Here is a 12,259-nt window from a genome sequence, read left to right as displayed (position 1 = left end):
GCTAGGTCCTGATTGCTCCCTGGGGCTACTCTCGCGTTCTCAATCTTGCTCTGCTGGAGAGCTTTGTGTCTACAGATTTCTGTGTCTGGCCTAATTCCAGTGGCTGATATTTTCCCAGAAAAGAAAATACAGCTGGGGTCGAGGCAAATGTGTGCTCCATGATTCTGGCGCTGACCTGTGTTTCTCCTGTGGCCTCCTGGCCGGCAGACTCCAAATCACGCTGTCTAGATGCTCCCGAAGTGGCTGTGAAACACTACTGCTTCTCTGCAGCCAAGTTAAAGTTTCCCTTTTGTAGCTTTTTATTTTCTCTAATGAGTGGATTTCTTGGGGGAAAAAAAGGATAAACGTTTCATCTTTTTTTTTTCTTCATGCCGACTGACAGACAATCTCCGGCCTCCCATGATCGTGCCATCTATAAAATGCAGCTTCTGATATTGACTTGTGGAGCACTTTGACGGCTGGAGATAAAAGCAGCAGTCTCCTTCCCGTTTGATAACACTGCACACTGTTGTTCAAACTTTCTTCATCTTCTGGAAGCATCAGTTCCATTAGGTAGACACTCCAGGTTGCTGCTACATGCCGGGAGCTGTGAGAGCTTCTAGGTTCTTTCAGCAGCTCCTTGATGAACAGGAAACCAGCTGCCAGGTGCAAACTTGGAGCAGATTTCACAGCTGCTTCTGCTCATAGTTTGCACCTAGGATCAATAACAGCATTAGTTTGGTTTTTGGTTTTTTTTGAGATTCTTGCTCTGTTCCCTAGGCTGGAGTGCAATGGAACACTCTGGCTCATTGCAACCTCCTGTCTCAGCCTCCCGAGTAGCTGGGATTACAGGTACCAGTCACCATGTCTAGCTAATTTTCGTATTTTTAGTAGAGATGAGGTTTCACCATGTTGGCCAGGCTAGTCTTGAACTCCTGACCTCAAGTAATCCGCCTGCCTCGGCCTCTCAAAGTGTTAGGATTACAAGCGTGAACCATGGCACCTAGCCAGCATTATGCATTTTTTGTGTGCAAACATCAACATCAAACAATCAAGTTCCTACCTCTCCTGCACCTCCCCACTCATAAAATATCCTAAGGAAGAGGGATGCCCATCATGTTACTGAGAGGTTCCACGTGCCTCCCTGGAATCATGCTCTTGACCCACACTGCTGCCATTTATCTCGGAGCACATGCAGGCTCTGACTGGCATTTTTCTTTTAGGTTCTTGTCCTTTGTCTTCAACAACACGGTGAACTTTTTCCAGGGCTGAGGCTGTGCTCTCTGCCTTGTGGAATCTCCACGTCACCCAGAGAAGCACCTGGCACACAGCAGGTTCCGGAGAGATGCAAATGTTCGCAGTTGGTGAGTAATACAAGGGATTCAATGAATAAAATGACTTTTCCCTTGTGACTCAAAGCATGGATATCATTGCACCTTATTTTTCTGTTGATGTCAAAATACTCTCTTCTTCTGCTTTTCCTGGGAGCAGTTCATGCCCTCAGAAGGAAAATTCACTTTTCAACTGCAGAAGAACACACCAAGTGAGCATTAATCCAAAGCACAGTGATGCAACCTATGTCTTCTCCAAGGCTCTTCTGCCAGGATTAGATAAAGCCGATGCCACGGTGTGCTTGCTGTCTTCCTCCATCCTCCATCCGTCGGCAGGTTGACCTGCCTCTCATTAAAGAACATTTTCCCAGACCGGCAGATGAAGTAACATCAGGAAGGGTTGAAAAAGGTGTCTAAGCCTTGAACATTTCGATGGCGGCTTCCCTAACTGGCGCCTTCAGTGGCATTTGGTGTAACACCTGATAACAGCTGGGCAACGGTCCTCCGAGTCCTCCTGATGAGGCAGAGCTAGGGCAGCCTCACAGGATGGGACACGGGGCCAAGCCAAGCGGCCCGCAGGGCTGTGTGTGTGCCCCTCCCGTCAGGTGCTGACACTTCAATGCTTGTCTAGAGGACTTCATTTGCTGAGAATAATTTAACCCCAGAACTGCAGTTGGAAAAGTCTTTAAACGATGCTTTTTTATTCATAAACCACAGCTTTCAATAATGGGCTGCTATCTTTCCTGCTGCGGTTAACTGGCCTGGGCTTTTGAAGAGTAGGGCCATCAGCTTATGGCCCCTAAATGGGCTCATTAGAAGAACCGTAGACCCTTCTGCTATGGCCACTGTGGTGTCCTCTTCTCCACCAGCTCCTCCTCTTGGGATCCTAATTCAAGGACAAAGTCCTTCACTGGCTTCTTTTCTTAGTGACTAAAACAAAAAGCCTATTATTTAGAGCAGTTTTAGGCTCACAGCAAAATTGAGAGAATGGTACAGAGTACAGCTGCCATGCACTCCCCGCCCCCACAGGCACAGCCTCCCCACCAGCAACATCCCTCACAGCGGGCTGCAACCTGTGAAGCTACCCTGGCATGTCACTGTCACCCAGAGGCCACAGGGCTAGAAGGGGTACACTAGGGTTCCCTCTTGGCATTGTACATGCTGTGGGTTGGACAAGTGTGTGGTAACACTGTCCACTCTGATGGTATCATACAGAGTAGTTTCCCTGCCCTGAAAGTCCTCTGCGCGCTGTCTGTCCATCCCTAGCAAGGGAATTCTGAAACAACAGGGAACAGTTTTCACTTGGCCCCTAAACGCACTTAGAGTCACTGCTTTAGCTGACAGAAGGTAATTTTCTGTTTTTCAGTAAGAGTTGGTTTCAGCTTAAAGCCAACCAAAAAAAAAAAAGAAAAAAAAACCCAACAACTAAGTATTAACAAATTTAGATCCGGCTGGGCATGGTAGCTCATGCCTGTAATCCCAGCACTTTGGGAGGCCAAGACAGGCAGATCACCAGAGGTCAGGAGTTTGAACCCAGCCTGTCCAACATGGTAAAACCCTGTCTCTACTAAAAATTAAAAAAAAAAAAAAAAAATGAGCCGGGTGTAGTGGTAGGCACCTGTGGTCCCAGCTACTTAGGAGGCTGAGGCAAGAGAATCGCTTGAACCTAGGAGGCGGAGGTTGCCGTGAGCCAAGATGGCACCACTGCACTCCAGCCTGGGCAACAGAGAGAGACTCTGTCTCAAAATAAATAAATGAATAAAATTAAAAATAAATGAATAAATGTAGACTCAAAGTAAATTATACTGGGTGCTGTGAGGTGAGAAATAATCATCTAGGGCTCCTTATTCAGATTTATGCAGTGGGGTTTTGGAGATCTTCTGATGATCACTTTCAATATCATGAGTTGATTTTAGGCCCTTCGAGTTAGGTCTTATCTTTGAAAATGCTAATCTTTGGAAACTTTTCATAGACTAATTAAATTAGCTAGATACCTGAATTAGCTAGGTCTCTTGGTCTCAACTCAACTGAAAAACCTGCTTGCCATTAAAGAATTTCCCTCTAAATGACACATGAGTCTGACACTGTCAACAGGGAAAGTCACTTGTGCTGGAGGAGCTGAGGTTGAGTCCAGGCACCTGAGTGTTCAGAAAGTGGATGCAAGCTGGCCAAACAAAGATGGACAGTTCCTCTCCTGCCCTCTTCTCTTCACCCCCAGGAGCACCCACCATTCCAGTCTCATCCATCATCTTCCCAGCTGTTTCCTGGATGGCACAGGGTGCAGGAGTGGGCACATCTGTTCTGTCCTCCAGCAGCAAAGTCCTCCCAAGAGAGCCACCACCACTGCTTCAGTGTCTTCCTGTCCCTTCCAGTCTGAAGCCTCCTGTACCTGCCAGGCCATGAACCTGCACACCCAGTGGGTTCCTTCTCAGTCCTTTTTTTTTTTTTTTTTTTTTTTTTTGAGACGGAGTCCCGCCCAGGCTGGCGTGTAGTGGTGCGATCTTGGCTCACTGCAACCTCTGCCTCCTGGGTTCAAGTGATTCTCCTGCCTCAGCCTCCCAAGTAGCTGGGATCACAGGAATGCACCACCACACCCAGCTAATTTTTGCATTTTTAGTAGAGACGAGGTTTTACCACGTTGGCCAGGATGGTCTTGATCTCTTGGCCTTGTAATCCACCCACCTTGGCCTCCCAAAGTGCTGGGATTACAGGCATGAGCCACTGTACCCGGCCTCAGCCCTCTTTATCCCTGAGCTCCCAACTGACACTGCTGGCCACTGCCTTCCTCCTGAAACCTCTTCCTTTCTTGGCTGCTCCCAACCCTCTATCATTCTTCATACTCTTCTTCCTCCAGCCCTTTTGGAAGGGCTGGAGTCCCACGGCCTCCTATCCTGGGCCCTCCTCCTCCCTTCCCTTCTCATTCTGCACGTCCTCCCTGGGTGGCATGTCCTCTCCGGGTGGCATGTGGTCCCCAGGTGGCATGTCCAACCTGGCCAATGCACTACTGACTCTGGGCGACACATCCATCTCTGGCTCTGCAGCCTCTCTGAGACCCACGGCAAACGCCCAGCTGCCCTCCAGCCACTGCCCACTGGACACCCCAGGCCCTTCAGTCTCAACACATCTAGAGCGGAGCTCACTGTTCTCTTCTCCCACCAACGGACTCTTCCTCTTCAATTCCTTACTTGGAGAATGTCTTTGCCATTTCACTGAAGGGTTCAGTGACATTTCTTCACCCAGATGTTCTTCTTTCCCTCCATCTCATCCGTCACCAGGTTCCCGGGACTCCATTTTGCCCACACCCACAGACACGCCTGCCCCTTCCTGTCACCGTCACCGCACCTGAATGAGGTCGCCTCCTCACATCTTTTTTTTTTTTTTTTCTGAGACTGAGTCTTGCTCTGTCCCCCAGGCTGGAGTGCAATGGCACGATCTCAACCCACTGCAACCTCCACCTCTCGGATTCGAGTGATACTCCCACCTTAGCCTCCTGAGAAGCTGGGATTACAGGCACCCACCACCAGCTAATTAAAAGTTAGCTGGTAACCAGCTAGTTGTTTTTTTTTTTTTTTTTTTTTTTTTTTGAGACTGAGTCTCGCTGTGTCACCCAGGCTGGAGAGCAGTGGTGCGATCTCAGCTCACTGCAAGCTCTGCCTCCTGGGTTCACGCCATTCTCCTGCCTCAGCCTCCCAAGTAGCTGGGACTACAGGTGCCTGCCACCGTGCGTGGCTGAGTTTTTGTATTTTTAGTAGAGACGGGGTTTCACCATGGTCTCGATCTCCTGACCTCGTGATCTGCCCGCCTCAGCCTCCCAAAGTGCTGGGATTACAGGCGTGAGCCACCACGCCCGGCCTTAATTTTTGTATTTTTAGTAGAGATGGGGTTTCACCATGTTGGCCAGGCTAGTCTCCAACTCCTGACCTCAGGGGACCCACCCACCTCAGTCTCCCAAAGCGCTGGGATTATAGGCATGCGACACCACGCCTGGCCTCCTCACATCTCTTGACTGGACTGTTGCAGCTGCCTCCGTCTGGCCTCACAGCCACTGGCTAATGTTATTTGGCGAGGTCAGCCTGTCTGGGCTTGATCCTGGCTCAGTCACAGAGGGCTGTGCGCACCTGGGGCTGGATGCGATTTGCTAGGATGTGTGATCTCATTACGTGAATGTACATACATTATTTCAACTAATTTCATTTACTCCTCTCAATAAGCCAGTGGGCTTAGGATTATCATTGAGACGGAAACTGAAGCTCTGGGGGTGTACTGAAGTTTGTGCAGCTGGAGGACGGGGGTGCTAAGGGCCTCGGACAAGGTCTGACTCCAGTGCCATGCTCTAACCATCACACACGCACCTCTGCATCTTTTAGTGGGTCATAGGATATCCCCAAATTTTGAAAGAGGTGTTCATAATGGTCATATATTCCAGTGACACAACTGTTTTCAGGGCCAGTACTAATCATGAGAATAAACACAAGAGGGTTGGCAAGTCCAAGACAGCATTTTCGACAGAGCGCTCTGAACTTCCGGAGTTTTGCCAGGAACAAGATAAATCCTTGGGATGAAATGAGGCTTCATGTAAACAATGGCAGTTTCCAGCCTATAAAATTTTAGTATCATTGATATAACGGTTTAGAACAAGTTATACAACATAAACGTTTTGACTTAAATGCAACAACATCGCTGCATTCTCTTTAAGGCTGTAAGGATGTGCTATGCTTTTGTGAGTTCAGAAACATAAGGAACAGCCACAGCATGGGGATTTCTTCTGACTCCGAAAGCCATGGCGCCACAGGAGGCTGCAGCAAAAAACGAGGACCGCGTTACTAAGGATGTGTCCAAGGCTGCTGCGCAACTCCAAAACTGTGGTGCTTTCTTGCTCACTTCTGCATTCATTAAGAAAGAGACATTTACTTGGGAAAAAAGTCATCAAAACCCCAGAGTAGAGAACATTCCTTCTGTGTTGTGTGTGTGTGTGTGTGTACACGCACATGTCTGAGCATGTGTGCACCGGGCACCTCCTCTGAGAGAAACTAAAGACACAGATTAAAATCATGCCAGCATTCTGATACAAAAGAAAACCAGCAAATGGTTTTGTACCAAAGAGATCGTTTCCTTCTTGAAAGATGTATTCCAGACAGAGAAATAGCAAATACACAAACTATAAGAATAATTGAAAAAAGTAAAAAACACAAATCCTATCTACAGTTGAGGATTTAACATTCGAATAACAATCCAGAATCATATTAAAGGAGTAGTTGAGTGGAACGCGATGACCCTTCCCCAACAGGACGGTAGTGAACACAGTCAATGAAATAGGAAGACAAAACAACGGCACTGACTCTGTTACAACTCCATGAACTCAGCAGCAGAAACATTCACCTGAAGGATAGTGAACACAGCTTTGCTTGCTCTATGTGCTCGTTTGGCAGATTAAATATTTTGATTCATGCCAATTCACATCAAGTATGCTTTTAATTGGTGTAGACCCAGGGCCTCTGCCAATGGTCTCTCATGTGAGTGAGCCCCTAAAGCCTAGTGCACAGCCTGCAGAAAAGTCTGTGTGACCTAGGTCAGATCAGGGGTAAGAGCCAGCAGCCCGTGACTGCGTTAGCCATGTAGATTACATTTTATTCATTTGAGCAAATGCTTAAAAATAGGTAGGCTTCAGAAATTCTGAAAACGTGGCAACTTTGGGCCTGTGTTCTCACAAGGCAACAGTGGATGAAGCTAGGATGCAGCTGTCCCTTTTAGACAGGGCACGCACTCCCTGCCTTAGCCCTTGTTATGGATTGAATTATGCTTCCCATCCCCCTGAATTCATATGTTGAAGCCCTAACCCCCAATATGACTGGATTTGGACATAGGGCCTTGAAGTAGGTAATTAAGATAAGATGAAGCCATAAAGGTGGGGCCCTAATCCCACAGTGTCCTCATAAGAACAGGAAGAGACACCCGAGATCTCTTCCTCTTTTTGTGTGCACACAGAGGAAAGGCCATGTGAGGATACTGTGAGAAAGTGGCGTCTGCAAGCCAGGAACACAGTCCTCACCAGAAACCAACCCTGCTGGCACCTTGATCTTAGACTTCCAACCTCCAGAATTGTGAGAAAATGTCTGTTTTTGGTCATTCAGCCTGTTGTATTTTGCTAGGTGAGCAAGCTGACTAACACATTCCTCATGCTCAAGACCATGAGAGTTATCTGAGAATTCCTCTCATTGCCTGCCTTCCACACCCAGTCATCTGACCTGCTCCCCAAGCCCATGAGCTCCCCACTCCTACTATACCACACTGCTCTAGTTTGGACCCCATGATTCCTTGTCTTGACCACTGCCTTCTAACTGGAAAGTTCCATCCCATCTCTGCACCTGCTTAAAATCCAGCCATGGCATGCTTCAACCATGCTCCACCTAAAAATTAAAACGGGACCATATCTCCTCATAGTCACAGTGGCTCCCAGATTCTTGTGTTGTTGCCGGAGGATAGTGTGGGGTGCTACGTCCTGTGCAGGAAAGAAAGCTGAGTCATCAGGATCGACCCCATGAGGGAGACAGAGCACCGAGACACCCATGGAGAGATGTGCCCAAGTGCTCCATGAGAGGAGCACAAATAATTCACAGGACACAGGGAGTTAAACCTTTGTTTCCCCTCAAGGACTCTGGGAAGGTTTCCTCAAGGATTCATCATGATGGGAGATGGGACTCACCTCAAACTAGCAGGCATGGAGTGACAAAGGGCACCTGACTGGACACAATGGCTCACACCTGTAATCCCAGCACTGTGAGCCGAGACGGGTGGATCACTGGATCTCAGGAGTCCAAGACCAGCCTGGGTAACATGGTAAAACCCCATCTCTACATAAAATACAAAAGTTAGTCAGCCGTGGTAGCGTGTACCTGTAGTCCCAGCTGTTTGTGGGGCTGAGGCAGGAGGATTGCTTGAGCTGGGGAGGTCCAGGCTGCAGGAAGCCATGGTCACACCACTGCACTCCTGACTGGGTGACAAAGTGAGATCCTGTCTCAAAAAAAAAAAAACAAAATAGAGACATAGTCTCACTATGTCGCCCAGGCTGGTCTTGAACTCCTGGCCTCAAGTGATCTGACCACCTCAGCATCCTAAAGTGTTGGGATTAAACAAAAAACAAACAAACAAAAAAAAGGACACTGCTGGAGCGAGTGCACCTTCCCTGGGTCTGAGGTCTCTGAACCCAATGCCCAGCTTTCGGTGCACATTTCCAGAATAAACAAATGAATGTGGTCAGTGAGCAAGAATAAATGGCTGTTAAACACAATGGCAGCAGAAGCAATTATCCGAGGATATTAATGGTCAATAAGTCATGTTTCTGACTCAAAATTTTCCAGCTAAATCCATTTTAAAGCCTAATAAAATCAAGAATCTTTGTGTGTTTAACTCAAATCTATATAAAATCAGATAAACAACGTCAACCTCATGTAACAGTATGTGTTTTAGTGTAGATATCATTGGTGGAGGATACAATACACTATCCCTGAAAAGTGAGTCATTTGATTTTATGTCACTTTAGATATGATGCTGATATATAAACTCTATGAGGCTATGAGATGTCTTCAAAGCGTACTTTCAAATGTTACAAGAAGCTGACTCTTTAGAGCTCACCATTCTATTCTTCAGATCATATCTCATCCCATTTGTTTTTCACAGATTCATAGTCTAATAATTTTTATTATATAGAAAGCATTTTCTGCTTCCCATATCCTTTTATTATTTTTAAACTATGTTCAACTGTATAATCATATCAAAACAACGCTGGGCTGTCACAACTCCTGATCCTATTTGTATTATTGTTTTTGGTTAGTTTCTTGAGATGACGATTCTCTCTCCCCTTTTAAAAAATTCTCCCCTTTTTGAATTATTTTAATTTGATGCATTTAAAAAATTTTGGCTGAAGTAATTTCCAATTAATGTCTTTCCAGGCTAAGCATGGTGGCTCATGCCTGTAATCCCAGCACTTTAGTTTGAGATCAGCCTGGCCAACATAGTGAGACTTGTCTCAATTTATTTATTTATTCATTCATTCATTCATTCATTCATTCATTCATTTTTGAGACAGGGTCTCCAGCGCACCACCCAGCTAATTTTTGTATTTTTTGTAGAGACGGGGTTTTACCATGTTACCCAGGCTGGTCTTGAACTCCCGAGATCAAGTGATCCGCCAGCCTCAGCCTCTCAAAGTGCTGGGATACAGGCATGAGCTGCTGCTGTCTCTATTTTTTTTTTTTAAGTTTCCTTCCAGAAAAATATGTGGATGAGAGTATACTTTGAATACTTGCATATCCGAAGATTTATTTTACCCTCACACACCAACAACGGTTTAACAAGGTATGAAATTCTAAAGTTACACTTCTGTATCCTCAGACCTCTGGGAACGTGTGCTCTGTGATATTCTGGAGGTGAGCACTGGAGGGGGGAGCTCTGCTACTGCTCAGCCCGCGTCCCTGTTTGAGATAACCTGCGTATTTACTGGTTTTTGTTGTTTCTTCAAAAACATTTCCCTTTGCTTTAGAAATTAGATATTTCATTCACCAGGATACAACAGCTAAGTTTATGTTGTTTTAAATTATTCATTCTTGCAGTGCAGTGGACAAGTCCTCTCAGACTCAATATTTATTGTCTTCTAGATCTTGAATGAAAGTCGCATTCATTTACAAGCAGGCACCTTGCTAAAATCATGGAATAGCTCCTTCTCCCATGTACAGCAGAGACCACAGACCTGAGCGACTATTCTTCCTTACATCTCACAACATTGCGATCAAAAGCCCAATTATTATTATTTCGTCTTAAAATTTAAAAGGCAACAAGTAGTATCAGGAAATCGTGATTTTTTTTTTTTCATTCTACGGTAGAGTGCATAGAACCATGTTTTCTGATTGTTGTAGGAGCACACGTACTTGCCATAGGTAAGCTCTGAAAAATACTACTAGGAGAGCAAGCATCTGGTTCCTTGAAAACGCTGGGACTCTGCGCCCGCCCTCCTGCCCGCAGTTACACAGACAGCACGCCGCGGCCGCCACCCTCTCGTGCGGCTGGTTCTCAAGCAAAACCTCCCAGAGCCGGGGTTGATCTTCTTCCCCAATAAACCCAAGTGCAGCTCAAGTTCTTTCTCAAAAGGCAGCAGGCCACACCCACCCACAACACTGTGAGTGGAATAAAAGCTTTGCGGTCAAGCTAAAAGGCCTTATAAATCTCCTTTCATCTGTGTTCTTAGAACAAACCGCCAGCCTCCGGGTGCAGCAGGAAGTGAGAGGCCAGGACAGACATCCCCGGGGCTCAGACCCTGCGGAAGGTGCTCAGTCGAGGGGGCGGCTTCCCAGAGAGGCTCATTAATGAGCGAGCGAGCGGCAGTAAAAGCTCCAGGCACTGGGAGGGGCAGAACCAGCCCGGAGCGTCCTCCCGGCCAGGTCGGGGGAACCATTCCACCCGGTTTAAAAGGCTCTGCAGCCTGTCCGCGCCGCCGCCCGTCCGGGTCCCGTCCCGGGATTCAGGAGCCCCTCCCGCCGCCGCTCCCCGGCGCCCACCGACCCCGCGGGCCCGGCGCGCTGTCCCCGGGGCGTCAGCCGACCGCGCGGCCGGGACCTACCGAGCAGCAGGAGCCGGTGCGTCTGCTGCAGGTCGCGCTTCTGCTCGCGCAGCATGCGGTCGATGCCCCGGCTCACTTTCCTCGCCTCCTTGGCCGCCTCGCGCTCCTCGGCGCTCAGCTGCTCGGTGCGCTGCCGCTTCTCCTTCGGCTTGTCAGCTTTGGGCCGAGCGCATGCCGGGCTCCCGCCGCCGCCCCGAGGGAGCGAGGTCCGAGCCGTGTCCCTTGCGGCCGCCCGGACTGGGGCCGGGGCGGGCTGCGTGTCCTGCACCGGGGGCTCCGAGGCCGCGCAGGGGTCGTCCCCTGGGCCCCCGAAAAGCAGCGGCCGCAGACTGTAGCACAGACCCATGTGGGCGCGGCACGGCGGGGGCGGCGCGCGGAACTAGGGCGGGCTGGGCGCCGAGGGCGGCCTGGTTCCCGCGCCCAGTTCAGGCCGGCGCCCCTGCGGAGGGGCGAGAGGGGGCTACACCCGGACCCTGCTCAGCGCTGCCGGCCGCCAGCTGCGGGAAGGGGGTGCGGCAGGCCCGGGCCGAGGGCCACGGCCCCTCACTGCCCCAGAGGGCCATTTTGCATTTTCCGCTGGGTGCAGGGGTGGCGGCCGCCTTGGCCGGAGATCACTTGATAACGCCCAGAGCTGGCCAAGCCGACGGGCCTCGGCGAGCCCGGCCCCGTTACCGTAAATGCCGCCGCCGGTCCAGCCCTCGCTACCGTAAATACAGCTGGCTTTCGTTACCGTAAATACTGCCGCCCAGGCTGGTCCCCGTTACCGTAAATACCGCCGCGCGGGCGAGTATTCTGTACCGTAAATAATGCCGACTGAGCCCGGCGCGCAGCTGCGGACAGTACCGCAGTGGCTGTGCAGTCAGCACCTGGAGCCGCAGTTGCGGCAATTAGAAAACCAGGTGGCTTTAATCTTGGGTTATAGTAACTGAGGACGGAAAGCTGGGTGCAGGGATAGAGACCGTGGCTTTAAAGCCTTCAGTTTCCCCAATCCATTGCTTGCAGAGATGTCTGCACCTTGCCACTCCCTTTTCTGCTCATTATCTTACACACATGCCCGCACACTCTTTATCCCTACTTTAATACTACTATACCTTTGACCTCTACAAAATCTCCAATTCTGGAGTCTGGTCCATGACAACATTTTCAACAATTTCCACCCTTAAAAATGAAAACCGAGCACATATAATTGCCATGTACTATTTATATTTGCTGAAATGAGAATGAGATTGTACACTGTATTTTCTTAATCCACAGTATATCGCAGAGAGGAGCAGATGCGCCTTCAGACTGGGTGCGCTCTCTCCAGGACGCTGAGAAACAAGCCCGTCAGAGGTCC

At 48.9% G+C, this 12,259-nt stretch overlaps 1 protein-coding gene across 1 annotated transcript in view; it reads right to left on the bottom strand.

Annotated features, from left to right (window-relative positions):
* The window catches only part of GNAL (G protein subunit alpha L), a 203,820-nt gene extending 192,189 nt beyond the window's left edge, over positions 1-11,631 (bottom strand). The window contains exon 1 of the mRNA XM_010373435.2: positions 10,924-11,631. Within this exon, the coding sequence (XP_010371737.1) occupies positions 10,924-11,269 (346 nt within the window). The 5' untranslated portion in view covers positions 11,270-11,631. The remainder of the gene's footprint in view (positions 1-10,923) is intronic.
* Between the last annotated feature and the right edge of the window lie 628 nt (positions 11,632-12,259).

The sequence above is a fragment of the Rhinopithecus roxellana genome, chromosome 21, assembly GCF_007565055.1.
Source record: "Rhinopithecus roxellana isolate Shanxi Qingling chromosome 21, ASM756505v1, whole genome shotgun sequence".
NCBI lineage: Eukaryota > Metazoa > Chordata > Mammalia > Primates > Cercopithecidae > Rhinopithecus > Rhinopithecus roxellana.
The sequence above is the reverse complement of the archived record's forward strand: the minus strand, read 5'-3'. Positions and strand labels throughout refer to the sequence as shown.